Source organism: Rhamphochromis sp. 'chilingali' (genome assembly GCF_963969265.1).
Source record: "Rhamphochromis sp. 'chilingali' genome assembly, chromosome: 2".
Lineage (NCBI taxonomy): Eukaryota > Metazoa > Chordata > Actinopteri > Cichliformes > Cichlidae > Rhamphochromis > Rhamphochromis sp. 'chilingali'.
The window spans coordinates 28,009,700-28,037,640 of record NC_137930.1 but is presented as its reverse complement, the minus strand read 5'-3'; the positions used below and the strand labels follow the sequence as shown (position 1 = coordinate 28,037,640).

Below are 27,941 nucleotides of genomic sequence, written 5' to 3'. Positions count from 1 at the left end.
CAGCGGATAAGGGCGGAGCTAAGCAACTGACAGCATAAAACTTTGTTAGCTTCTCGCTAACTTTATTCTAGCTTCTGTTTAGCTATGTTATCAGCTTGAAAACGGCACCCCAGGATGCTCGAAAAGTAAGCCTCGTGGTTTTTTACACCCTGTCAACTTCACAGAGTTTGACTATCTTAGTTCTTCAAGATAACTTGTGAAGCAGCTACTCTCAGTCAGCTGGACAGCTGCTAGCGAATGTTATTTTAGCTAACGTTAGCTACTCCATTCAGACGTATTCAGTAAATCGTCTAAAGCTTGACGTCTATCGAAAGTTACTTTGTTGCTGGCTAATTATAACACCTATTCGTGTTCTGGTAATTTTATTAAGATGAATTAAGAAGGCGACACGACGCTACATGGCGAGAGTGGCTGCTAACATACAAATCCGTGTTCCCCTTCTTAATTGTTGCCTTTTCCTCAGCAACTTTTGGTTCCCCTCGATGGCATGTGATTTTTGGGCTGCAGACTCAGCGTTAATAGAGATTTTTGTCTTATAGGTTAGAGTGTCATGGAAAGGATGATGGAGACCTGTGCAAAATGGCCAGTTCAGTAAGCGCATAATTCCATTTAAAATTATTCCTAACTTGGTTTGAAAGGAGAAAAGTGAGTTAGTTGGGAGCTACCAGTGTTGAACATGTATTACTTGAATCTGTTGTGTTATATTTAGGTGGTAACGATGAGCAGAACTGATTTCCGTGCACGGCTGCCACAGTTTTTGGAGGAGAGGATGCAGACCAGCATGGTATGAAATGGAAATTGAGTGCCTGTGTTTTGTACAAGAAATGAGGGCCCTGGATACAGTGTTATCAAATCGGGCGGTTTTCCACTCAATAGAGCTCGTTTTGCTTAGAGTTATACGGGTAATTTAATTGTGATGCAAAGTTGGACTAAAAACAATTTTACAAACGTGCTGTACTCTATGTAACTGTGCTGTCATGTGATCATATTATTGCCTCATCAGTCTTGTTTGTCTTCTAGCTTACAGGTGTATTGATTGGAGCTATGGTTGCAGTTGTGCTGATTGGAATTGTGGTGCTCTTCCTTTACAGGAGATTCAAACATGCCCGTGAGTCATCTGACCTCTTGCTGAACTTCATATTTATTCTATGATAGGTAGATAGCGATATATATATATATATATATATATATATATATATATATATATATATATATATATATATATATATATATATATATATATATATATATATATATATATATATATATATATATATATATATATATATATATATATATATATATATATATATATATTTTTTTTTTTAACACCTGGAGGCGTCTTAAAAATGCATCCACCTTTGTGCTTAACGACAATAAATGTCCATTCCCCAAAAAGTGCTATAAAAACTTTATATATTCATATTTTTTTTTCACTTTAAATTGGTCAGTCTTTTAAAACTATTTCTCCCTGAAATATTTATATAAAGTTTTAATTATATTTTCGTTGTTTTAACCCTTTAAATACCAGTTTCATTACATGAGCACCCTGTTTTTTTTTTTTAGCCCCAAAAAACAAAAAAACTAAATATTTTCAAAAAAAACCATTTGAAGTAATATTTGATTGTTATTATAATTAGGCCTTCAGATGGACAAAAGATTGGCACCAAAATGAATTTTGACCTGCCATTATTTTTTTTGCAGGAGCACATTAAAAAATCCATGAAAAATGCAAATTCCCCAAAAGTGCAATAAAAATATTAAAATTTTTTTTTCACTTTAAATTGGTCAGTCTTTTAAAACTACTTCTCCCTGAAATATTCATATAAAGTTTTAATTATATTTTCGTTGTTTTAACCCTTTAAATCCCAGTTGTATTACAAAAAAACTAAAAAAAAACCTAAAAAACTAAATATTTTCCAAAAAAAACATTTGAAGTAATATTTGATAGTTAATATAATTAGGCCTTTAGATGGTCCAAAGATCGGCACCAAAATTAATTTCGATCTACTTTAAAAAAAAAATTCCGGAACCGAAAATAGTCTCCAGGCGGTCAATGCTGGTCCTCTAGGCCGAAATTAGTGCCTCTTCCCGGGGTAAGTTGCGACGAAGAACCGGGGCATGTTGCGTGGGACTCCTTTCTCCAGCAGACACATCCATACCACGTGACAACAAATACGTCATTTCCTGTTGATTGGAAAAAAAAAAAAAAATCCACCCTCTCACGTCGGTGAGAGGGTGGATTGGTCTCGCCCGATCAGCGGGCATAGCCGGTGATGCAAGCCGGAAATCAGACTTCCTTTCCCGCAGTTCAGTTCTGCAGCCCGCTGTTTTCGAGCAGAGGTCAAATGTGAAGCAAGGGCGCCACTCGGTGGACAAATAAAAAAATTACAACTCTAAGGTCTCTAGTTAAAAATGAAACCTAAGGTGGAAACCTGACGATCCCTTAAACCTTAATTTTTCTGGCGTGAAAAATAGCGTTTATAATGGGTTTCAATGGGACAATTTTTGTCCAAAGGCATAAAGGTGGATGCATCGCTGTAGCTTAGCCATTTTAGGCTAATTTAATGAATTTACACCACAATTAAAAAAAAAAGTTAAAAAAAGATTCTTTGACAAATTTGGCTTTAATCCACTCAACACAGTGAAAATGGTTTAAAACTAAAAATTCAAAAGACAATAAATGTCCTTAAGACCCTCCAGGGAATGGATGGATATATATATATATATATATATATATATATATATATATATATATATATATATATATATATATATATATATATATATATATATATATATATATATATATATATATATATATATATATATATATATATATATATATATATATTTTTTTTTTTTAGTCTTGCTGCAGAATGACATTTGTTGTTTATCTGAATTATATTTTTTGATTTTCCGACAAGGTAATCAACAACCGGGTGTACCTCACTATCGATTCAGGAAACGAGATAAAGTGCTTTTCTATGGAAGGAAGATCATGCGAAAGGTTGTCTTTTTCTTTTTTTCCCCTTCCCAGTTCTGTTGATGGCTCATACACACTCTCTTGGTATAGTCTACTAGTATAGTCTAGTAGATTGTTATCTGCTCTATAAAAACTAGTTAATTTTGCTTTTAATGCTTTTATGCCAACAGTTGATGTCCAGAAATACTTGATGTTAACATCTAGTTGTAGTTTCCTATTAATTTCATAGGCAACACTACTAAGACTATAGTTTCACCCTAATACACAATGACTGAAAATGCCTTCAGTAGTTTGGCTTGATGATAAATGACAAACAGCCTTTCTATGTTTAATACAGCAGTTTAAAAAAAAATAAAAAATCAGTTTTAATATTTCTTAAGTAGAAGTACAACTTTGGATAAAATTCTTTTTCTGCGCGCAATAAACAAAATATATTTGAATATTGTTTTGTAGGTTAAGACACTCTCCTCGCTTCCTTCTCCATCCCATCCCTCGCCATCAAAGCAACCACAGCGCATACGAAAAAGAACCAAAGTTCTAAACATAGCCCGCAAGTATGACGAAAGAACACATTTTTAAATACTATGTACTCAAGGCTTTTGGTGAAATTAGTGTTTTATTTTTAAAGTACATGTTTGTTTGTTTTTCCTCCTGACAGAATTCTGAGGATCCGGAGAGACCCTCCCACCCTGCAGCCCAAGGAACCCCCTCCCTCCCTGCTGGAAGCTGATCTAACAGAGTTTGAAGTGCAGAGCTCGAATCTGCCTTCTGAGGTCCTGTATATGCTGAAAAATGTCAGGTAGGCAAGTCAATTTTGTCTGTGTGTGGGTTTTCTTTTTTTTTTTCTTTTTTTTTAAAATTGCTTTTGTTCTTCAACTTGTAGGGTCTTGGGCCATTTTGAGAAGCCTCTGTTTCTGGAGCTGTGTCGACATATGGTGTTTATTGAGCTACAGGAGGGTGAAAGCCTGTTCAAACCAGGAGATGATGATGAAAGCATCTACGTGGTCCAGGATGGAAGACTTGAGTTGTGCATACAAGAGAATGTATGTGAATGATTTGTTGTCTTCCATTTGACTCTCTCTTTAGGCTAATTTTGAAACTTAATTACCTTTGAAATTCTATTGCCTCTTTCTTTTTATGCAAGTAATATTGTGTTTTGTTTTTTTTGTTTTTTTTTATTCTTACTGACCTGTAGGGCAGGGCAATATGGCCTGTATATGGCATGTTTTAAATAAACATTTAAAAGTGCAAATTCCTTGCTGACAGTTTAACCAAAAGGCATTTCCAGTACAAATTGGCTGACATATCCTCAGCATAACCATGTATAATATCCACAAAACTAAAAAAGGTTTTATATACACACACACACAATGCGGTAATATTATGTTGAAGCACAGTACGTATTACTCCGCGAGGCTCCCGACTACGGTAGACATAATGCTCCGACAATCCATCAAGTGGTGCGGCTTCGTAGCTTAGCAAAGTCGAACTAAAGCACTTTTGACAGCTTTTTGAGTGCGGTGTACCACCTAAAATCGGTTTGGTAATAACGATGGCCTGCTTGCATGCTCTACCAAAAAATGTGCTTTGGTGTGTATCTGACAGATGAAAGCCCAAACCAGTTCCACATCATTGAGGTTGTACCAGTTTTACAAAACAATTCTGGTTCATCTGTTTCATTCAACAATCTGCTTTTGCCGTTCTCATTTTCCGTCGCCGCCATGTGCGTATGAAAACAAAGGCACTGCACATGCGTGTTTACCCATATTCCAACCCGATATTTCATTTTCTTATCATTGCCTAACATTATACTGGTATTACCGTGAATAGTATGATATGGCCCAACCCTACTGACCTGTGACATTACATCAATTTATATAGAAAATGGTAAATTCAAAAGTTGTATTGCAATTTTAACAACTGTGCCCACTGTTCATTATTAAAGTTCATTTTAAAAAGTGTGATGCAAGGTTGGCTCCAAACTGTACCTAATTTAATTTACATTCATTTTCAGCGCCTTTTCTGTTTTCCAGTTTTACGTCTAATGATAAAGCATGAACACCAGAGGACAGTAGAATAAATAGTAACTACTTTATTTTTGCCATCAAAACAAGTCAGTGGCATCCCAATATGTTGTTGGCTTGCTTAAATTTTAATCATGTCCACTTAGCTGAAGTCCTACTTTCATCCAACTAGATGTCTGCAGATTTGTTTAGACAGTGTGAAATATTTTTACCTTATTAATATTATTTTGTTGGCATCATGTCCTGTATTCTTCTTTTCTGTATTGCAGGATGGCACAGAATCAGTGGTGAAGGATGTCCTCCCCGGAGACAGCGTCCACAGCCTGCTCAGTATTCTGGACACTATCACTGTGAGCTCCTGTTTTTTCTCTCTAGGTTATGTCCTCATTTGCCTTCTGAAGTGTCTGTGTCAGTGTGATTTGTTTATTCATTACCTTCATGCCCCTGAAACAAAATTAATGTACTTTGTATTTGCTGTAATTTGTTTATTTAAAGCTGCATCTTTTCAACTTTGTTTTTCTCTTCTTAAAATACATCATTGTCATCCTTTTCACACACTCAGATTGATGTTGTTTGGAACTGATTGTGCAGTAATGAACTCAAACCACGTATGTAATGTATAGAAAAATCAGTTATTACAATAGAATAACTTTTTCATATCTTGTTACTTTGTTGCCATTGCATAGAAACCGTTTAAACACTATCACACTTGTGTTATAGAGCTTTGAAGTGTTGACAGTTATTTAGGCCACATTAAAATGCTGCAAGCACAGGTACACGTACAGGTCACGTAATAAACCTTGGGGAAAGTATCCTTAACCCAATTTATTACTTAGCTGTGAAAGATGTGGATGAGATTTCTGATTCTTATCTTCGATTTTGCCAGGGTTATCCAGCTCCATATAAAACTGTGTCGGCACGAGCTGCAACTCGCTCCACCATCTTACGCTTACCTGCTTCAGCCTTTGAGTCAGTGTTTAAGAAGTACCCTGAGACACTTGTACGCGTCATTCAGGTAACAGATTGCATTATGTAGTGTTTGTTTTTTCTCCAATTAAACATCTAATTTGGAGCTACAACATGCAACAATTAGCAGAATATACTACATATCATGTTGTAGCTAGGGTTTTTCTTTCTTTTTTTTTTTTTCTTTTTTTTTCTTCTTCAGATAATTATGGTGCGCCTCCAAAGAGTCACCTTTTTGGCTTTGCATAACTATCTGGGCCTAACAACTGAGCTCTTCAATCTGGTAGGAGCAGAATTTGTTATAGGACACCTATAGTATTTATGTGCATACACATGGTCACGATGACTGTGTCACACAAGTTATGATGCAATTATTATTATTTATTTACTTTTTTCCTTGACTGACAGGAGAGTCAAGCAGTGCCCTTGACCAATATAAACAATGTGATGGCAGAAGCAAATACTGGAAAGACTCGACGTCTCCACTTCCAGGACGAATTACCTGCCGGAACCACTGAAAACACTGCAGAGACGGGTCAAGCACACACACAAACATGCACTACATGCCGTTCAATTTCAGCTTTGTCTTGTATTGAAACTGATCCAGTGCTGGCACTTGACTTTTGCAGATGGTGTAAAGGACAGCCATTCAACCAGGAAGCTGCGATCCACCTCTATGCCCACTGAATGCACAGGTGGGTCACTGCCTTGGACATAAGCGATCATCAAATGCCACATGGCTGTATTAATTTCCTGCACAGATTTACTCGTTATCCTAATCCTTTGTTTTCTGAGTTACAGGTAATGACCTGAGCATGGCCTGCGAACGAGCTCGAGTTACCATTGAGGAGGCTCCGTCAAGTCCTATCACTCACAAAGTAAGGTCTGCTTTTTACATTGAAGCGTGGTGACAGGTCTTGTGTGTAAATGTAACACAATAGCACAGTATCTGCTGCATCTTACCTACTTCCTCTATAGTAGTTTCTCTCCTGTGCCTGTCTTTGTAGTCTAGTCTGAAGAAGAGTGTGACAATGCAACACACACCATCTGAAGTATTTCACTATACAGACAGTGGAGGGCACGCTGATGCTACCTATCTTGGTAAAAGCAGTGCAATCCTCCAAGCTGCTAAGAAAGACCTGCTGGGACTCATCCAGCTGCAGGTGAGGGGTTAATTGGAGAAAATTCAGCTGGTGTCAGTGTTCTGATCCTTTCAATGCACCCTTTTAAATTTATTTTTGTGGCATGTTAAGTGGGAAAATGTTAAATCCACAGTCTTGTCATCATAAGTGGATATTTAGAGTGTCTTTTTCTATTGCAGGACCCTAGTCTGCTTGAAGGCAGAGTAACCGTCCACCATGTCAAAGCTGGCTCTGTGGTAGCTCGTCAGGGAGATCAGGTTGGAACAACAACTTAGAACCTAGCTACTTTTCATTCTGTTTAATATTTTACTTCATTTCAGCTCTTGATTAATTTATGCCTCCACTGGACAGTGTCCATGCATTGCAGAGGGTCGACTTGGGAAACTAGTGTGCATGTAAAGTTGTGTCCATGTGAACTTGCTTGTGGGAAGAATTAGAATGCGGCCCCCTTATACTATCATATGGTTAAAGGCTATCCTGAGTCATACGCAAGAGGGGAAACAGGTTAAGCTTATAAAGTAAACAAACTAATCAGTCATTTAAAAATCTAAGGGATGACTGGGAATGACTTGCCTGTAATGCTTTCAACAGTAGAATTTGAATTTCAACACAGGTATTACTCATCTTAAAAATCATGAATTCAGTATTTCACCACCTGATTGTTAACAGCATTCAGAGTCGGACTGTTAAATCTGAGCATTTTCTCTCAATCGTTCCCTCTTGGTGTTTTAGGAGGTGAGCATCCACTTCGTGATTTCTGGCCTCCTCCATGTTTACCAGCGGATGATTGACCGTGAAGAAGAATTGCGCCTGTTTGTAACGCATCCCGGAGAGCTTGTTGGTCACCTTGCTGTTCTGACCGGAGAGCCCCTCATATTTACAGTTCGAGCTCAGCGAGATTGCAGCTTCCTCTCTATTTCCAAAACACATTTTTATGAGTGAGTGACCTGGACACACATCCTCACACTGTTGTGATGTTCAGCACTGTAGAGTTGGAGGGGAAAACAAAGATGGCTACTTCTACTTTGTCATTTTGTGGATTCTTCTTTATTCTTTAGGATAATGCGAGTGGAGCCCAAAGTGGTGCTGAATGTTGCTCATGCTGTGGTGAAGAGGATGTCATCTTTTGTCAGGCAAATAGACTTTGCTCTTGACTGGATGGCTGTCGAAGCTGGCAGGGCTGTTTACAGGTATTCCTCTGCTGACCTTGTGTCTCATGTGTGAAATCAACTCGTAACACTGCAGGCATTACTTGGTTCATGTGGGACAGGTTAATAAATACTAATCGAGGGAGGGGAAGCTGAATTTGGAAATGTGATTGTGAGTTGTTTGGAGTAGACTGAAGTTATCTGTATTTTTTTCTTTTTGCAGGCAGGGAGAGAAATCAGACAGCACTTTCATAGTGCTGAGTGGTCGACTGCGCTCAGTAATCATGAAGGAGGATGGCAAGAAAGAATTGATAGGGGAGTACGGACGTGGTGACCTGATTGGAGTGGTAAGCACGGTGACAGCCAGAGGGAAGACAGCTGGGGAAGAGTTGATGGAAGACTATTAATATCCATGTTGTGTCAAACAACACTAGCTGTTTGTTTTCATATAAGAACCTGTTAAAAGGTTAGATATAAAAAAAAATGTTAACAATGTTAATATCACAAATGGAACTGCCTATTAGCTGTCAGTATACTGCATATGGCTGATGAGACTGGATTTCCTGTATGTTCTACTTTCAGTAAATACAGACTAAGACCAGTACATCTTGGGATATATTTAAACAAAGGGGGGAAAAAAGAACAAAAAATGTAGCCAAAAGGCAGCTGAAATAGAATATGCATAAAAAAAAAAAAAATCCAGATAATTATATCTTTTTCATGCTCTTTGTCTCGGGCTCTTTTTGGGACAGCTAAAGTGCATTTAGACAAAAGCATGCACCAAATTCATTTGCCAGACTACCAGAGGAGTGTGGGTGTTGTTAACCTTCAATACTGGTCAAAAGATTTGGGTCGTAATAAATGGATTGTGTGAAATTACTGCACTTCATATTACAATCAAAGGGAAAATGGGGGGGGGGGGGCAGCATGACTTTGGGATACATTTTTATACAAACATGATTTGATGACAATGATCAAATCTGATTCTAAGATATCTTCTAAATATTTTAATAGTTCTGCCAAGTTTTTCTCAAATTAAACTCTATATGGTATTTTCAGCCTGTGTAAAGCAAAGTCACTTGGTTTAACTCATCCACCTCTCTGTCAGCTGGTGTGACTGGTTCAATACTTCTAATAATACCTGGGTTAATGGATCCTATGGTTACTGTTACCTGGAGGAGAGACGCTGTCATTGGAGCTTCTGTGATAGTGATTGTGAGACAAATTTAGCATGGCTCAGATGTCAGTTTTAGATGAGGGGTAGAGGTTAATTTTAGCCTTTTAGCTTCGGATGTATTCTTATTTATTTGTTTATTTATTTTTAATCGAAGGAGACAATCAATGTCTGTTCAGAATATACAGTGCCTGCCCTAAATGAAATAATTGATACAGAAATGGCAAATTCCAGGTATAAATTCTGTACTATTATTTATAAAATTATAACAAAAATGTTGATATAATTATTTATTAAGATGTCCAATTAGTTATTTACTTGCATTCCTGGATAGGCTTTGTTTGGATTTTGTGTAATTAATGACTTGTCTGTGCGCAGGTAGAGACCTTGACCCGTCAGAACAGAGCGACCACAGTACACGCTGTACGAGACTCTGAGCTGGCCAAGCTACCAGAAGGTGCACTTTGCTCTATCAAGAGGAAATTTCCTCAGGTAGGCCTAATCTAATGTGTTAAATTCATCTCATTTGAAAACAATTCTGTTAAAGTAATCCTTTTTACTGGAGAGAACAAGTGCTATTGCCTCACCCGTCCCTTTCCTTTAAACAAAAAAAGACTTGAAGTAATCATGAAAATAATACAGATAATTAATACATTTAATCAAACTAATAAAAATTAACATGTTGCATTCACTGAAACTCATCACAATAAACATTTAAAATAAAATCAGGAAATGACTTTGTACTGCAGAATCTGAGTAACAGGGCTGATTATAAAATGTGCATCTCAGGTTGTCACCAGGCTGATCCACTTACTCGGACAGAAGATACTGCAGCAGGTCAATGGTCCTCTGACAGGTGTGTACATCTGTGTGCTATGCTGCCTATTTTGCAGGCTCTTTCCTGGCTCAGACATACTGGCAGTTTTTGTTGACGTACCATAAAGGGAGTGATTGTGTGGCACATCTGTTTGTTAATGGATAAACAAATATCTTGTGTTTAATTATAATAAACTGAAAATGTTTTGATACTGTTTGTAATTAATAAGGTTTGTAATTTTTCTTTGGCTCTTGCTAAAAACTTCTCAGAAAGTCCTTTATGTAGGGGCTGGGAAACAAACAAACTTTGGATTGAACATATGCATGGTCTACACATGTTTTAATTGGTTAGGTTCTCCCATCATTTCTGGTATTAAATCTGTTTTTCACCATTTGCAAATCTGTAACACATCTCCAGCTCGCAGTTTGGCCCTGCACACACCAGGAAGTAAGTGGGATGCAGGAAACCAAGCCTCCAACCTCTCCACTGTGGCAGTCCTGCCAGTATCAGAAGAGGTGCCTCTTACTGCCTTTACTCTAGAGCTGCAGCATGCACTCCTTGCAATAGGTAAGAATGGAAAGAGATATGGAAGCTCAAATTTGGCTTATAATCATTCACTGCTGTTCTCGACACAGAAAACGCTTCAGGTCATGGATGATTGTTTATTTTAAACATATGACCAGCCTACTGCTGCTCTTCACCCAGTCTGTTGCCATTTTCCAAAACTTCTTATCGAGGACATGGAGGCATGATTAGAGGGGCTGCCATGATGGAAATGCTCTCCCTTTAAGAATTCTGGATTCCTATTTGCATCCTAATTTGAACTGTAATTGAACCAAAATCAAATCACTTTCAGCTGTCTTTAACCTGGACGTAACACCTCCTTGAAGTAGACATTCATGGGTGTAATCTATCATCTCTCACATAAAGGTCCTACTCTTCTACTGACAAGTGGTATTATCAAACAGCGTCTTGGAGCTGCTGCACTTGACAGGTATGTTTTGTGCCATATTCAAACATTTTATGCAATTTTGCTGGTTCAATCTTCTCTTATTCAAACCTCAAATAAAATGAGTATTTTTCAGTGTCTTACTGCTTTCTGTTGGTTTTTATTTTCTTTGTGCTTTGTCTTTCACGCTCATTAAATTCTGCTAAAATTTGCTCTATTGGCACAAGAGGAAAATGGATGTCTTGGATGCTGCCAGCAAAGCAATGCTGCCTGTCATTAATGGACTCCTTTCCTCTTTAGTGTCCATGAGTACCGTCTGTCCAGCTGGCTGGGCCAACAAGAAGACATCCATCGCATAGTTCTTTACCAGACTGACTACACACTGACCCCGTGGACACAGAGGTGCATCCGTCAGGCTGACTGCATCATTATTGTGGGATTAGGCGAGCAGGACCCTACTGTAGGGGAGGTGAGGTGTTCACTGGTTCCCAGGAGAAGAGAGAGGTGTATTACTAGGAGCTGTTAGAGCTACACTTTCAAATCATGCAAAGACACTCCCAAATTACTGTGAAGCTACATTCACAATAATTTGTGAATGTGGCTTCTTGTCACCTCTGCCAGCAAATCAGAAAAATACCTGAAAGCGGCAGTGTGGTGAGATGCACCTGCAGGGTAAATAACAGAGTTAACAAAGATTCTGCAGTTCATTAAAAACAGTTTTGTATGAAATTGGCAAGTTTGATACTGGAAGCTTTCTGGTTTCTGTTTTGTTCAGAAATGACTTGGACAAATCTTTGACTTCATGCAGGTAAACAGTTCATGTGGAGAATAATCTCAAAAGCAATGAGCTGCCCTTTTTTTTTTTTTTAAATAAATTGTGTAGTCTGCTTGTGTAATCTGTCCCTGTATAATTGTATCTCCATCTTTTATTTTATCTTTCAGGGCACACATGAAAGGTGGTGTATATGTTACAGACACGCTATACCTTAAAAAGATGCAGGGCCTGTTGGTCACACAAGAATGCCTGAACCAGAACATTATTTATTTAAAATACATATTTAGTGGAACTTTTTTTTTTTTCTGCTTATTTTTTCACTCCAGTTTTTAAAGATAACAGAACATTGTATTTTTTCAGATATGATTAAGAAAAGTAATTGTTTGTTTCATGAAACCTTTGCAATAATCCAAAAATTTATAAAGGATTTGCACAAGTTTGCCGCCCCCCCCCCCCCCCCCCCCCCTTTTTTTTTTTTCTCTTCTCTCTTCTCTCCCCCAGGGACTCAATTCCTATAGTTCATAAAATGTTCTAAAATATCTGTGCTGCTTTCTCTGTAGTTGGAGCGTATGTTGGAAGGAAGTGCAGTGCGTGCGCAGAAGCAGCTTGTGCTGTTGCACAGAGAAGATGGTCCTGCACCCAAAGGAACCGTAGACTGGCTCAACATGCGAAGCTGGATTTCCAGACACCTCCATCTTGCCTGTCCCCGAAGGGTCTTCTCCAAACGAAGCCAGCCCAAACTGGTGAGAATGGAAGACATGGCCAGAATGTGCTGTGTGTCTAAAAGCCCCCCCCCTTCAGATCCACCCTCAGCTTCGCATTTTGTAGTTTTTCTTATTTCCTGTCTTTCAACATCAGTACATTCATTCTTATCCCACTTGTTTCATCATCTTCTTTTAGCAGTACTTTGCTTTTTTTGCAGTTGGAGCTGTATCAGCGTGTGTTTGAGAAACCAGCAGATCGCCATTCTGACTTTTCCCGCCTGGCTCGTGTTCTTACAGGCAATGCTATTGCTCTTGTCCTGGGAGGAGGAGGGGCCAGGTAATGTTTGTCACATGCTTGTTTCTCATCATAATTTTAAAGACGACATTATACAACATCAGCTCCTAATGATGCTGGTTATTTATGTCAGTCTTTTCTTTGGAAAATTTTTCACTTTCCATGTTTGTTCCCCCACCCTTCTAACCAGGGGTTGTTCTCAAGTGGGTATAATGCGTGCACTATGCGAAGCTGGCATCCCCGTAGACCTAATTGGCGGAACATCAATTGGCTCCCTGATGGGCGCTCTATATGCAGAGGACCGTAGCCACAGTCGCTTGAGGATAAGAGCTAGAGAATGGGCTATGGTAAGCGTCAAAGTGGCAATTGCTGTAGTATTTCAGATCTAAATCTTTCTGAATGCACTGACATCTGCTTTGCTTTGTTTTCCATAAACTATTCAGACATTGTCCCATTCTTTCTTTAAAAGTCACTTCTGAGGCAGTTACCAGAACTCCAAGTTCAACCACAGTATAATTGTTTTGAGTTTTCGTTTTTTTTCTTTCCCCCTTCTAATGTTGCTTAAAAAATAAATAATAAAATGGAGGTGTGATTTCCTGGAATGACATTGAGCAGAGAAGTCTTGAATTTGATCAGTGTCAAACTTTTAATGATAGCAATCTAGAGTATGTTTTAAACTTGCTTTAAACTGGGTTAGTTATACATGGATGTGAGACTTTCTTCCTGAAATGATTTAAGTCTAATCCAGTTTAGATCTCAGTTCTGCTTTTAATTTGATAAACCATGCTGAGCACATTAACCACCATTTCATATCACGTACAAGTCCTGTTCCTGCCATTGAGTAGCTCTCTGCCTTAGAATGACTTGGCCTACATCCACGCATCGTTTTCTCTCCGTTTTGGCCTCCCGTCCACACTGAGACGGCACCGAAAGTAAATGCAGCGTTTTCAAAACGCTCTCGAAAACTCATACATTTGAAGACTGTTCTTATGCGTCGCAGTGTGGACAGCGAAAATGGAGACTTTCAAAAACGATAATGCATGTTAGTCATGTGACCAATTAAACAAAGATAGCGGAGGGCATTATACAGCAATTGTTTTGTTTGCGCTTAATTTGACAGCCCTATTAAAGATTAATATCAGTTTGTTTGCTTCAGATCGCTTTTCTTCAAATTCTTTAATTCTCACTTGCTTTTGCAACTTTGTACTTTTGTGTTACTCGCAGCAACAACTCCACCTCATTGTTAGTCCATTTAAAAAAAACAAACAAACAAAAAAACTGTGCTTTTCCTCGACATTTTGCCATGACGTTTCAAAGAGCCGGAAAGCAAATAAATGGCAGACAGAAATGAGGCAGGCTGAATCTTCTTGCGTCTCACGCATGCGCAGGACTGGAACGTAAGCGTTTTTGGCCGTTTCAATGTGGACGCAGAACTCTGTGAAAACGACTGAAAACGCTAATGTGGACGCGGAGCGTTTTCTGAATCTATTCGGGCTAGTGTGGACGTAGCCTTAGATGTAACACTTCAGCTGTATCCCTATTTAGTATGCATCGATCTGTGTTTGCAAGCTCCGCTCATTCTTATGTTCACTTACTGCATGTGGAAAAGACACAATAATGTAAAAAGTTATCACAGTGATCAACAAGGAAAGGGAGTACTCTGAAACTGTGCCATGTTAGGTAACCCTTTAACCCTAGATGGGGATGTCTAAACATAAGTCCCGGGGGCCAGAATCAGTCCACTATAATTTCATAAGTTTTCCTATTGGTAAAGACTACCCATCCATCAAAGTAATTAACTAACAGGTAAACAGTTAAATGACAGGAAAGTAAATTTTTCAACTATTGCCTGTGTCCTGGACTGCCTGTGTAATGAACTATCGTAACTTTTTCTTTAACTTAACACATTTATCATGTTTCACTGGTCCAACCTGCTAAGATCAAAGTGAATTTGACATCACTGTCCTGGGTTTTCTGCTCTAAAAGTTAGCCCCACCTCACAAGTTGACAGTGTTGATGTGTTATATCTTAAATCTTAGCTAGAACACATGAAAGTTAAACATGCAGGTAATGTTACAGATGAGCATTTTAGCTTACAAGCTGGAGTGAACAAATTGGCCAAGGGTGTGGGGTGTGGCGTCAAAATTAGTTTTGCAGTATTTTGAAGGCATTGAGGCAAAATGCCAGAAGTAGCTTTATAGTGTAATACTCGTGACACAGTATTGACAACTAGCAGGGCTTGTTACCGGTATTGATACCGGTATTTTGGATGCTATGATATGGCAAAACTGTATAGTCAATATTGTTCAAATGATTGAGAAATGTACACTTGTCAGACAAAATATGACAAAAAGTGTGTGTGGTGTGTTTTTTTTTTTTTTTTTTTTTTTTTTTTTTTTTTTTTTTTTTTTTTTTTTTGCGCAGTCCTGGGTATAAGGTGAGAATTGTATTAAAATGAAGTTCAACTTTTAGGGATTAATTCTGCTTTGCACTTAAGCAAAAAGATCTTGAGTGGCTTAGAGGTGGGAAACATTTATTTGAACCTCGTTTTAATTTGACTCTTTTGGCTTTTCCTGTAGGAAATGACTTCAGTATTTAGGAAGGTCTTGGATTTGACATATCCAATCACATCCATGTTTTCTGGTGCTTCCTTCAACTCTGGCATAAACAACGTCTTCAAAAGCAAACAGATTGAGGTGAGCTAAATGACAGTAGGTGTGACCCAGCTGTTGGAATACTGATCTGAGGCCAGTGTAAATTCTGTGTCATGTAGGACCTTTGGATCCCATATTTCAATATCACAACTGACATCACTGCCTCTGCCATGAGAGTACACACTGATGGTAAATACAGTGTTCAGTTTATTTATTTTGAAAGAATCATTCTGGTCTTCATTGAGTTTTCTGAATTGTTTTTTTGTGGTCATAGATGAACTGACTCTTTTTAATAGTCTGATTAATTTTCGGTTGATTCATATTGGTTGCTTGCAGTTAGGCTTTATGCCTTTTAAGTAAGTTTAAGTTGCTTGTTTGTTATTTGAGGTTCTCTATGGCGGTATGTCCGTGCTAGCATGTCTCTATCGGGATATCTCCCTCCTCTGTGTGACCCGAAAGATGGACACCTGCTGATGGATGGAGGCTATATCAACAACCTGCCTGGTTTGTTACATTCAGTTTGTACCTTCCCTTATTAAGTATCAAAAGTAGCCGTACTTTGATGTAGTTGCTCAGCTGTTTGCTTATAGCAATATATTTTTAATTTTACCAGTACTGTATGCTGTTTGTCTTGATGTCTTCTTCCCCTGATTCTCCCAGCTGATGTTGCGCGCTCCATGGGGGCCAAAGTGGTAATAGCTATTGATGTGGGCAGCCGGGATGAAACAAATCTCACTAATTACGGCGACTCACTCTCAGGCTGGTGGCTGCTATGGAAACGCCTTAACCCCCTTGCTGAGAAAGTTAAGGTGATGGATTGATTAAGAGTAAAGACACACCATGCTGTGCAGCAATGTTTTTAATTCTATCAATAAAAATAAGGATATTTTTGGAAGTCATTTCAGTGATTTATAAGTTAATTTCCACAGGTGCTAAACATGGCAGAGATTCAGACTCGGCTGGCCTATGTGTGCTGTGTGAGACAGTTGGAGTCTGTGAAGAGCAGCGATTACTGCGAGTATATCAGACCTCCAATCGACAGATACCGTACACTAGAGTTTGGCAAGTTTGATGAAATTGCTGTAAGTTTCAGAAATTTGTTTTCACCTGAACTCTTTTACCCCTGATCATGAACAAGTATTGAAACTTTCAGATGTTGTAAGACAAAAGTTTTTCATTATCTGAAACACTAGACCAGGGGTAGGCAACTCCAGGCCTCGAGTGCCGGTGTCCTGCAGGTTTTAGTTCACACCCTGGGTTAACACACCTGAATCAAATGATTAGTTCATTACCAGGCCTCTGGAGAACTTCAAGAAATGCTGAGGAGTCATTTAGCCCTTTAAATCAGCTGTGATGGGTCATGGACACATCAAAAACCTCCAGGACACCGGCACTCGAGGCCTGGAGTTGCCTACCCCTGCACTAGACCAACTTTTAAAAATAACTTTTTTGGCAAATAGAAAATGGTACTGATATGTGAATATGTTTGTGTGATTTTTAGGAGGTGGGGTACCAGCATGGCAAGACTGTGTTTGATGTGTGGCGTCGCAGTGGTGTGGTGGAAAAAATGCTGAAAGACAGACATCAAGAAGAGTTCCACAACACGCAAAGCAGAAGCAATGTAAGGATGTTGGCAGTGAACAACACATGGACATACACTATCCAATCCAATTTTATTTATAAAGCAGTTTAAAATACCCAGCACAGGAACAAAGTGCTGTACAGAAAATAAGTTAAAACAATAGAATAACAAAAAACAGCAAAATAAATAAATAAAACACATAAAACATAAAATTAAAACAGCCCTATGTTAAAACTGCATCGAATCACCTAAAAACAACTAAAATAAAAAACCAACATCTCACGTGGTGTCAAAGGCCAGGGTAAAGAGGTGGGTTTTCAAGAGTGACTTAAAAACAGATAAAGAACTGGCCTGTCTAATCTCTAAAGGAAGCTCATTCCACAGTTTGGGAGCTGCTACAGCAAAAGCACGATCTCCTCTAAGTTTACGCCCAGTCCTGGGTATCTTCAGGAGCAGCTGATCAGCTGACCTGAGAGAGCGGGTGGGTGTATAAGGCTGTAGCAGCTCGGAGAGATAAGATGGAGCTAGGCCATGGAGAGCTTTAAAAGTAAATAAAAGGCAGCCAGTGAAGTGAAGCTAAAACGGGGGAAATGTGCTCAAACTTTCGAGTGCCTGTTAAAAGACGAGCTGCAGCATTTTGCACCCTCTGTAGATGACTAATATATAATGCACTGACCCCAATATAAAGTGCATTACGGTAATCCAGCCGAGTGCTAACAAAGGCGTGGATCACTGTCTCAAAGTGCTGCCGTGAAAGAATTGGCTTTATTTTTGCCAGCTGCCTGAGGTGAAAGAAGCTAGATTTTACTACTGCCTTAATTTGATTATCAAACTTCAGATTACAGTCCACTTTGACCCCCAGGTTTGTGACAGTTGGCTTAACATACTGTGCCAGGGAATCTACATACACATTGGGGGTCTCAGTGGAGCTACCAAAAACCATCACCTCTGTCTTTTTATCATTGAATTTTAAAAAGTTAACAGACATCCAAGCCTTAATGTCATCGAGACACTGAAGTAATGGCTGTGTAAGGTATCTGCCTTTTTTCTTTAGAGGGACATAGATCTGACAGTCATCAGCATAAAAGTGGAAAGAAATGCCGTGCTTTCTCAGTACAGAACCAAGAGGAAGCAGATATAAAGAGAAGAGGAGGGGGCCTAGAACTGAGCCCTGTGGGACACGACACAAGAGGGGAGCGGAGGACGACACATAGTCACCAAGGCTGACACAAAAAGTTCGCCCCGTCAAGTAGGACCTGAACCACTTCAGTGCTGTGCCCCTAATGCCCACCCAGTGCTCCAAACAAGAGAATAAAATGGCATGATCCACGGTATCAAACGCAGCTGTCAAATCTAAAAGCACAAGAACAACACAGTCCCCAGCATCAGTCGCTAAAAATATGTCATTAAAAACTTTTTAAAAGGACTAGAACATGAAAGAGTTCAATAAAAATCAACAGCAGAGTATAGACTTTTCTTTGATGTAAAACCACAAAAATATGGTGATGCAATACAATATAGTATATTAAACTTAATCAAGTTGTTTTAAAATGATTTGCTTTAGGGTTGTAATGACATTGAAAACTTTTGTTCTCTAGCTTTTAGCAGCCAGATTTTGAGATGCAAATTAAAAATGAAATACTAGTAAGTAGCCATATTCAAATCTCACTCCTCTGAATCCAATGTAAATGCAACAAATGGACTTGTAAGCAGTCCTATTACAAATCCCTTTATAAGAATACAGCTGTTAACAAAATGTGTCAGGAAATGATGAGAGGGTATAAAAGCTATTTCCTACAAAAGGGAAGCTCGAGGAGGAGAACACTTCTCTGCTGTAGTTTATGGTCTTGAGTAATCTTACGAGTCTGACTAATTATCTTCAAAATCCATGTTCCTTGCATCCAGAGTTTAATAAATAAATAAATAAATGGTATCTTAAAGTGAGCTTAACACCCCACTTGCAGTCCTTTCACATTGAATTGACCAGTTGGTTGGTTAATTATTTTGGGATCATTTTCTCACATTTTATTGGTTGTGCTATATGACTTGCTGTTAACAGTGCACCACTTTAGACCTTAAGCTCTTTTTTTTTTTTTTCTTTTTTTTCTGATAAAGTAATAACAATAAAACTATGAATTTGCTTTTAATGTACACAAAAATAGATTTTTGTGCACCAGATTTGTTCCAAGCAATGTCACAGAAAGACAAAGCTCCTAACCAAAAGATGACGAGAATGATGAAAAAGTTATTTACTCCCAGTTTGAACAACAACACAAGGATGAAGGGTAAAACAGCAGGACTCACACTGGCAACCTCCCCCTCCCTGATAACAGACAACAAAGGCAACAGAACAATTGCTGAAAACAGGATGGAGCCACTTTTATGATTGCAGATCTGAGACCGTAATGTTTAAGACTAAATGGCTTCTGTTCTCATTCTTTTAAACAATAGGCATCCCACACAGTTAATGAATGCATTTCTATTTTCAGATGCTACTGGAGAGTACAACAACCAGGGGATGCAATGCTTCTCCTTCTGTGATACATTTGATACTATTTATTTGTGTGGATGCACAAAATGCAGATCAAGACTTAAAAACATAACCAAGGTTTTGGGACTAGCCGAGCTTTTAAAAAAGGCAAAACCAGATGTGCTTCACTGAAAAGCTGAAATTGCACAAAAGTCTGCAGCAGATTTTTTTTTTTTCATGCAGTTAGTTTCCATTATACTTTGCTGTGTGTTGGAAATTACAGCAATCTAGAGGAGGACAACTCCATTATAGTGTTTCTTGGCACACAGTTTGGAAGCGTATTCAAAGACAAAATTCCATAATGCCTCCTCAGTAGTCCCTGTAACTGACTGTGGCTCTTTTTTTCTTTTTTTTTTAAAAGGTGGTGACATGTCCCAATGCTTCCTTCACTGACCTGGCAGAAATTGTGTCCCGCATTGAGCCCGTCAAACCTCCTCTTGTGGATGGTAAAACTACTGACACACACTCCAACACTGCAGCTTTCAGCCACACTCAAAGTACTTTTTAAGTACGCTCATGTCTCCATGTTTGTGTTTGTCATTCTTGACCTAATGAAAAACAAATCAACCCCACAAACAAAAGGTCATATTTTATTAGGTCAGAATTCTAACAAGTCAGGAGACTGACTTGTTAGCCTCAGTGTAAAACCTGCTGACGGAAAAGGAACGTGTTTTTATTGTGCAATTTAGTAACTAAGCATTTACAAACTTGTTCTTATTCCTGTTCTCTCTATTTATAATGAATTTGTCATCCATCACTCATCAAAGTCCACCCTGTATGACATTTCTAATGTTCTGACTTATGCACCTGCACACCCACGTGTATTTGTCACCATTCTACACTCCAAATATTCCAGTTTATTCACCCACAGTGTGCTTCCTGTCCCCCACTCTTTCCTTGCATCAGAAGAATCCGACTACCACACTGACTATGAAGAGGATGCACTGGAGAGTGCTCTCTCTGACATGGAGACGTATAGTCGCTATGGAGAGCACACCGAAGGGGAGGAGACGGCTGACACGGTGCGAACTTGTGGTAGTAAGATTAGAAACTGTGGGCTCTCTTTAAAGAGAAGAAGAGCAAGCAACCACAGTGAGGAATTTGTTTTTTACTCATGTCTAAAACAGGCTTTTCAGGTTCCATTATAATTAATTGTATTGTTTTGCAACACAAATTTCCATTATTGCAAAGGTTTGTCTGGCTTACAATGACAACACACTTGATCAGTCCTCTCGGTAAAAGGATTTTCATAAATCACTTCTTGGGAAATCAGACCATCCTGCTGGCTACTATTCAAAGTCAGATTGAGGTTCATACTGGAGTCTGGCCAGTTCATGCTTTAAAAGTGATTAATATCATTAAAATTTTGAAATTAATTGGAAGCCATTGCAGGGGCACCTAGTTCAACTAAATTGATATCATTTAGAAGTTGGGGCTTGAGAACATTGTATACCTGCAACAATACAATTCAGGTTGTGTTTTGTATTTATTTATTTTATGGCTGTCTGACAATTTAAACATTCATTTTTAGATTTAACAAAGAAAAATGGGGATGACTATGCACGCCTCAACCTGATTCTCAGGATGTAGAACTGGATGGGAGATCGACATGCTCCATTACCCCGCCCATCAGCTGCCACCATCAGTTTCCGGATATCCCTAACAGTTCACTGGAAGCGATGTCAAACCAGCAAGTAAATTCCAAGTAGTCTATTTTTGTGAATGGTGGAGTAATAAAAGTTGCTTAAACAGGTTAGCACAATAGAAGCATTCTGTCTTTGCTACATTTTACCCTCCAGTGTGAAAGACCAGACTCTACCTGCAAAACTTGTCATTTTGTCGTGTGTGTGTGTGTGTGTGTGTGTGTGTGTGTGTGTCTTTCATTTCTGCCAACGCCTCTCGTTATCGATACAGGGAAAAAAATGAGCTAGCAACATAGGGTTGACAAGCAATTTCTCAAACACTGCAGAATAAGCGAAGCACAAACTTCTAACCTCTTTAGTCACCCTTCATGCAGTCATCTCACTTTCATTTCCACTACACTGTTTAACATACCTGCATTGTTTGACTTGTGTGTTTTTTGTTTTTTGTTTTTTTTTTTTTTTTTTTTTTTTTTTTTTTTTTTTTTTTTAAAACAAGCTGAATTATATCAAAAGGTATTTTAAGTAGCAGTTATCTGGACTGTTAGACAGTGAAATGCCAACATGTCCAGCCTTTGAGTTTGAAACTTTGTTCTGGCCATGTTGGATTGGAGCTTAAAATATTTTCAGTGGTTGCAATCCACTTCAAAAAACTAGTTTTCCCCCTTTTCTGGTGAGAGCCCCCCCCCCCCCAAAAAAATAAATAAATCTGCTTTGAGTCTGATGGAGACTGATGAAATCTGTAGCTCAACTTGTCTCTACATAGTTTATCCACTGAAATATGTGCTTGACCAAGTGTAGGTTGTTTTTGTTTTGCTTGTTTGTGTTTTTGTTTTGTTCTTAGAGCTAGGGTAAATTATTATTATTTTTAATTAAAAACAAGTTATCTGTGCATACAGATTTTTTCAATGTAGTCAAAATATATATTTAAAGAATATATACATATTTTATATATGTGCCAATTATGTTGGCCTTCTCTATTAAGAGTTGTTCAGTCATTCCAAAAATGCAATTCAATGCACAATCGGTTAAGTACATAGCTTTGATTAACATGCGTACTTGTATGACACAATTAAATTAATACACTGCTAATTTAATCTACATAGTAACAAAAAGATGACTCAGAGGAAGGATCTTCGCCAAGACTAATACTCCAATAAAACATTTTTCAAAAACCACCATGCTCAAATTCATGTTATTTAATAGTAAAGGAGTACTGTATTTTTCAGACCATAAGGCGCACTGGATTATAAGGCACACTGTCGATGAATGGGTCTGTTTTCATACATAAGGCATACAGACTTCACTTGCAGCTGCTCTATTCCCATGTTGTTGCAGACTAACCTCGTATTGTGGATGGATTATCTCAGTTGTTCTCCTGACTGAAGTTTGGTCCATTTACAGCATCCTGCCATGCGATTTCATTTGTCGCTAACCATCGGGAACCCTCACGTTAACCTTACATGTTACTCGAGTGGGGAAAAAAGTTAGCGTTCATCCTCCAGCTTCACTGTGTTTATGTTATGCTAACATAGCTGTGTCGCTAGCAATCATGTAGCAAATCATTATACCAAGTAGGCCGATTCAGTAACCCTACAAACGTCACTGCTTTTTAGTTTTCTGTCTTCATTTATGTTGGAAGTGATGGCAGAGCTGTAGGTTTTAGTTTTTTCAGAAATCTCTCAGTCAGAACATGGTAGCCTACATCATGTTTAGGTGGAAACTAGCGAGCTAACTTCCTGCTAACTTCTAACTCAGTTAAATTTAATAAATTCTGTTTTCATGGATGCCTGGATGCTAAAATTAATCGTTATACCTGGTAAAGTAGCAACGCTGATAATTTTTTATTTTTATTTTTTAAAGATGAAAGAATTTAGACAGTTTTGAACTCTCAATGATGCCGCAGTGTTCGTTTGATTTTGGGACCTGAAGCGAACAGAGTTTTGGCTCCTGACTACGGTAGCCGTAATACTACCATCAAGCGGTGTGGCTTCATAGCTTACTAAAACATTTTTGGAAAGATTTTTGAGCGCCGTGTTCCACATAAAATTGGTTCGAGGTCAGTAAGCACAACCAGAATTCATACATACGGCGCATCGGATTATAAGGCGCACTGTCAGTTTTTGAGAAAATTAAAGGATTTTAGGTGCGCCTTATAGTGCGGAAAATACGGCTATGTAAAAGATGAAATGACAAAAAGATGGTGTTCTTTACATGGAATCCTAAAGTTTGATTTGAAGTCCTGTGTTAAGTCTGTGCTGTAGCTGCACCATAGCCTTAACATGCAGCTTTACAAAAATATAACTTCATGTACACATCATATGCTGTACAAAGTATATTTATTAGCACAATAAATATAATACAGCTGTGAAACAACATGTGATAGACTGCCAGTGTAGACAGCTCAGCTTAGTTTAACAAATGACTAACAGGTGACTAAGCTAATTTTCAATTGGCTGTTTTAAAGGGGAAGCTCCACCGCTCAATCCTGATGTCCAACAAAATGTAATAAATTCTTCCTTTGCTCGTTTTCTACTTCTCAAAGTCTCAGAAAAATCTGACTTCATGTTTTTTCTTTTTGTGTAATCCTGCTAATATAAGAAACTACAACAAAAGCGTTATGTCTGTGGTGGAGGTAACTAGTGCTGACGATTATATCCTGTATTTATTCATGTATTACTTGAAACTAAATTTCCTTTTTTGTGGCTAACACTCAACAATCCAAAGATTCTTACATTAACTTTTTTTTTTTTTTTTTTGCTAAATTTTATTTTTATTAAGACATTATACGAGGTGAATGATTATCAAATTGCTGTTGTTGAACTTCTAATTGTTTCGGGAGCATTTTCAGTATTACCAGAACTCGACCAAGGCTGTTTTCTCTTCTTGCTTTTGTTTGCAGCAGATACAAACATAGATTGTGTGATGGTTTAAAGTTGGGGTGAAAACAAGCCCTTTCAGTGATACCTTTTCTGAACGTAAAAGACTTTCTACACTACCACAAACCCATCTTAAGAATCTCTTTACTTAAAATTGACCCATTGTTTATTAGCTGCACCCTACATCAGTATAACAATATCTAACGGCGGCCCCCTTGGGCGTAAATCTAATCAGAACTTTACCAATGCAGCTTTGCTTTCTTCGTCTTTCATTTCCTTATAAACTCTGATGCTACACTGCCTGCAGCCTTACATTATGTGTACACGGTGAGAGAAACCTTGTGATAAACACTATGGGCTCTCATATGATGTTTGGTTAAATGTGGTCTGTACAACAGCTCGAGACAAGAAAACGTTTGCTGTTTACCAATGAGGTGATGGAGTTCACTCTGATATTCTTTGTACCTAACCCTCTGCACAGGGAATCAATCTTGTTTGGCAGAGTGAACGTCTCATGGATGAAGTGCTGATGTAATGTGTGGAACTGTGCCATGAATTTAATGCAACCTTCGATGACCCACGTTGGGGGGGGTGGGAATGACCACTTGTGCCCTTATTTGACACCCATTCCCATACTAATGATGTAGACTGAAGAAGCCTACTGTTAAGCCTGTAATGTACAATTACTGCCCAAATGTGTGTTCTGATAAGCTGTTTTACTAATTAAACACTGTATTATGTGTGTTTGTGGTTTTTTTTTTTGTTTTGTTTTTTTTTGTTTGGTTTTCCTTCTCTCCAATTGTCTCTATTACAGTTTATTGTAAAAGAAATTGAATTTTTTTTGGGCTGCAGAGAAAGTAACTAAAAATGAAACCATCAAGGGCTTTGTTACTAAAAGGGCATATCTTATGAATAATGTTTTAAGGCACTTGGTTCTTGGTGAAAAGGATTTCTCCATGCCTTCCAGGTGAGGCAAAATATTAGGAACACCACAAATGTGTTTCAGAAATGGCTATAATATCCTATAAGTAACCAGAACATTAATAACTGTTATAATTAATATGAGAGATCATACTTTCAATTATTTAACAGTCTAAGCATTGTCTCTCAATTTCCCCTTGGCATGAATAGGATTATTTTAATCACCACTCACCTGCTGATGGCGAGCAGGACGAATCATCCTTGAAACTAATCAAACAAGATTACACTTTTCCAGTTTTGGTAAACCCTTGTGAGTTGTAGCCTCAGTGACCTGTTCTTATGTAACAAAAGTTACACTGGGGGAGATCAATGTGTTGTGCCTTCAGAGATGCTCTTGCACATACCTCGTTTGTAATGAGTGGTTATTTTCAGTCTTGCTTTCCTATCAGCTGGAATCAGTCTGGCCATTCTCCTCTGACATTGGCAATGCATTCTTGTGGAGAGAACTAACACTTGATGGGTCTGTCTAGCACAAAACTCGCTGGAACAATCAGAGACAATTCTACTACAACGGCAAAAAGCATTAGACACCAGGCAGAACTCTTTGTGTGATCTTGTGCATGAGGGAGAGAACTGTGACGAGCGCTGCTCCTGACGCTCGAACCCCACAGAGATACTCCAGCAGTTAAAGAGATGGTTAGCACACAAAACTTACAAGTAGACGTAGCTGTATCAGTGGATAAGTTAAGCACCCAAGAGTGATAGTGGTGTCTGGTATTTCAGATTATTGTAATGCAGATGAAAGGGGCTATGTGCTGAGTTCAGAAGTGAGTGTAAACTCTGTATCACTACACAAAGCTCACAACTAGTTTTGAGAGCTCTGGCTGCTCTGCATCAGCTGTTGATTCAGATAATACTGATACTGACCTTTTAAATAACAAGTTTATGACACTTGGCTTCTACATTTTCAGCCTCTTTAGGTGCATAACTGCACTCTATATAATATACCATATAAAGCATATATAATGGTGCCAGCGCATTTCTCAGGACGCAAGGTCCAATAAGAACTATGATAGTGGATGGTGGGGATTACCATCATTTTGGCTTGGCTATAGGTTTGGTGTCATGGCTATCTTTATTCTTGACTGCTTAATTAAATAACCCTGCAGTTTAATATAGATGGACTCCCCCTTTTCAAAAGCGGTAGACTTCAGCATTGTCTTAGAAAGCCAAAAAGTTTTGATCAGTTTTAAGGCCCATTTATTCACATTTTGAAGAATGACACTTATTTGCAATGGCTGACACTCAAAGTATGTCCATTTGTGTGTGATGCACCTGCAAAAGCTTTCATTAAAAACACAAAGGCTCATAATGGTTATTCTGGTTGTAATAAATGTGTTCAAGGTGGTGAGTGGAAGGATGAAAAGTTAATGCAAAGTTAAGAACCGATGCTAATTGTCACTTAATGACTGATGAAGACCACCACTTGAATCAAATATCGTCTCCTTTGGGTGGTATAGTGAAAAGGGTTACAATGTTTCCCTTAGATTATATGCATTTATGTTGTCTTGGAGTCATAAGAAAACTCATAAACACATGGATGAAGGGCAAAGTACTTGCAACTAGCCGTCCAATCTGACCGTAAGGTAACTTTTAGTAAAATTGAAAGGACTGGGACCTTACACGCCAGTTGAGTTGAAGAAAGCTGCAGAAATTGATGCATACATTGTACAACACATACAACATATATTTTATGTTGGATGTAGGGTCTGTGGTAGGCATTACATTTACATACAATGTACACCAGCTAACATACCTGGGAGAAGAATATAGACTCCCTGGGCCTTAAGGTAATATCTCAACATTTCCTTATGAAAATGACTTGAATTGGTCAGATTAAACATCTCTTGTGAAAGACTCACTTGCCTTTATAGTAAATTGTGAAAAGGCTTTCAGAAAAAACTGATGCAAACACATCACAACTGAAAAAAGTACATAGGATAATGCATCTGCATCATAATGGCCCACTTGTGACTCAAATAGACCATTCAGAACAGGAGGGGATAACTGTGTACGAGTTGTAGATGTCGTTGCTATCGTTTGCAATATTGTGAAAGTAGTTAATGACATGTTTGTAATCTTCCAAGTGTTTTGTTACAAGGAGTCTTACTTCCAGTGTCCCCTCACCCAGAATTAGTTGCCACTGAGTGTGGCAGTTGAACAGCAGTCTTGGTGTAACAAAGCTCAGCTAAGCTTAAATTGTCCCTTGTTCCTGGATAAACGGGGAGAAGCTTTCATGGCCTCCATATCCTCCTCTAGAAACGTTTAAGCAATAAGAAGTGAACTCTGTGATACATCAGACTTGCAGTCTGAAGACGAAAGCCAGACCAGTCTAAAAAGAACACCACAGAAAAGAGTGTTTGGATTACCAGCGGACGTTAAAACAATGCAGACAAAAACGTAAAAAATAAAGAGTAATTATCAGGTCATCAAAGACTGGAACGACCAGAGTGGGTCCAACCGAAAAGTCTGGAAATGGTACGTATTTCACTGGGAGCGACTTAACTTTGAACAAGCAAGGACATTTCTAATAACTCATTAGCTGTGTCCAAATTCAGAGGCTGCATCTTCCTGAAGCCGCATTAGTAGGCGATTACGTCACAGCGATGCAACGAAGGCAGCCCAAATTTGAAGACTCCTCTAAATGCGGCCGACAAATGCGTCCTCCTTTTCCCCAGATTTGAAGGATGGGTCG

General features: G+C 38.4%; 1 protein-coding gene across 3 annotated transcripts; it reads left to right on the top strand.

Annotated features, from left to right (window-relative positions):
* Positions 1-25,000, top strand: LOC308392166 (patatin-like phospholipase domain-containing protein 7). Of its 3 annotated transcripts, none has more exons than XM_080875080.1 (36): positions 1-125; positions 540-591; positions 710-784; positions 1,021-1,108; positions 2,928-3,010; positions 3,440-3,540; positions 3,645-3,785; positions 3,870-4,029; positions 5,280-5,360; positions 5,897-6,025; positions 6,179-6,259; positions 6,385-6,511; positions 6,606-6,671; positions 6,778-6,854; positions 6,984-7,139; positions 7,298-7,375; positions 7,851-8,056; positions 8,177-8,308; positions 8,490-8,613; positions 9,819-9,932; positions 10,230-10,296; positions 10,675-10,824; positions 11,188-11,251; positions 11,507-11,675; positions 12,542-12,724; positions 12,904-13,022; positions 13,171-13,327; positions 15,560-15,676; positions 15,754-15,823; positions 16,022-16,138; positions 16,295-16,443; positions 16,564-16,716; positions 17,136-17,255; positions 20,108-20,192; positions 20,656-20,768; positions 21,278-25,000. In XM_080875080.1, exons 1-36 carry the CDS (start codon positions 115-117, stop codon positions 21,281-21,283), a joined length of 3,921 nt encoding a protein of 1,306 aa, XP_080731206.1. In that variant the 5' UTR covers positions 1-114; the 3' UTR covers positions 21,284-25,000. The 3 variants fall into 3 exon arrangements, with proteins under 3 accessions (XP_080731206.1, XP_080731205.1, XP_080731207.1); XM_080875079.1 differs by having other exon boundaries at positions 20,653-20,768; XM_080875081.1 differs by lacking the exons at positions 15,754-15,823; positions 16,564-16,716; positions 17,136-17,255; ... (1 more) ...; positions 20,656-20,768; positions 21,278-25,000 and having other exon boundaries at positions 16,295-16,434.
* The last annotated feature ends 2,941 nt before the right edge of the window (positions 25,001-27,941 follow it).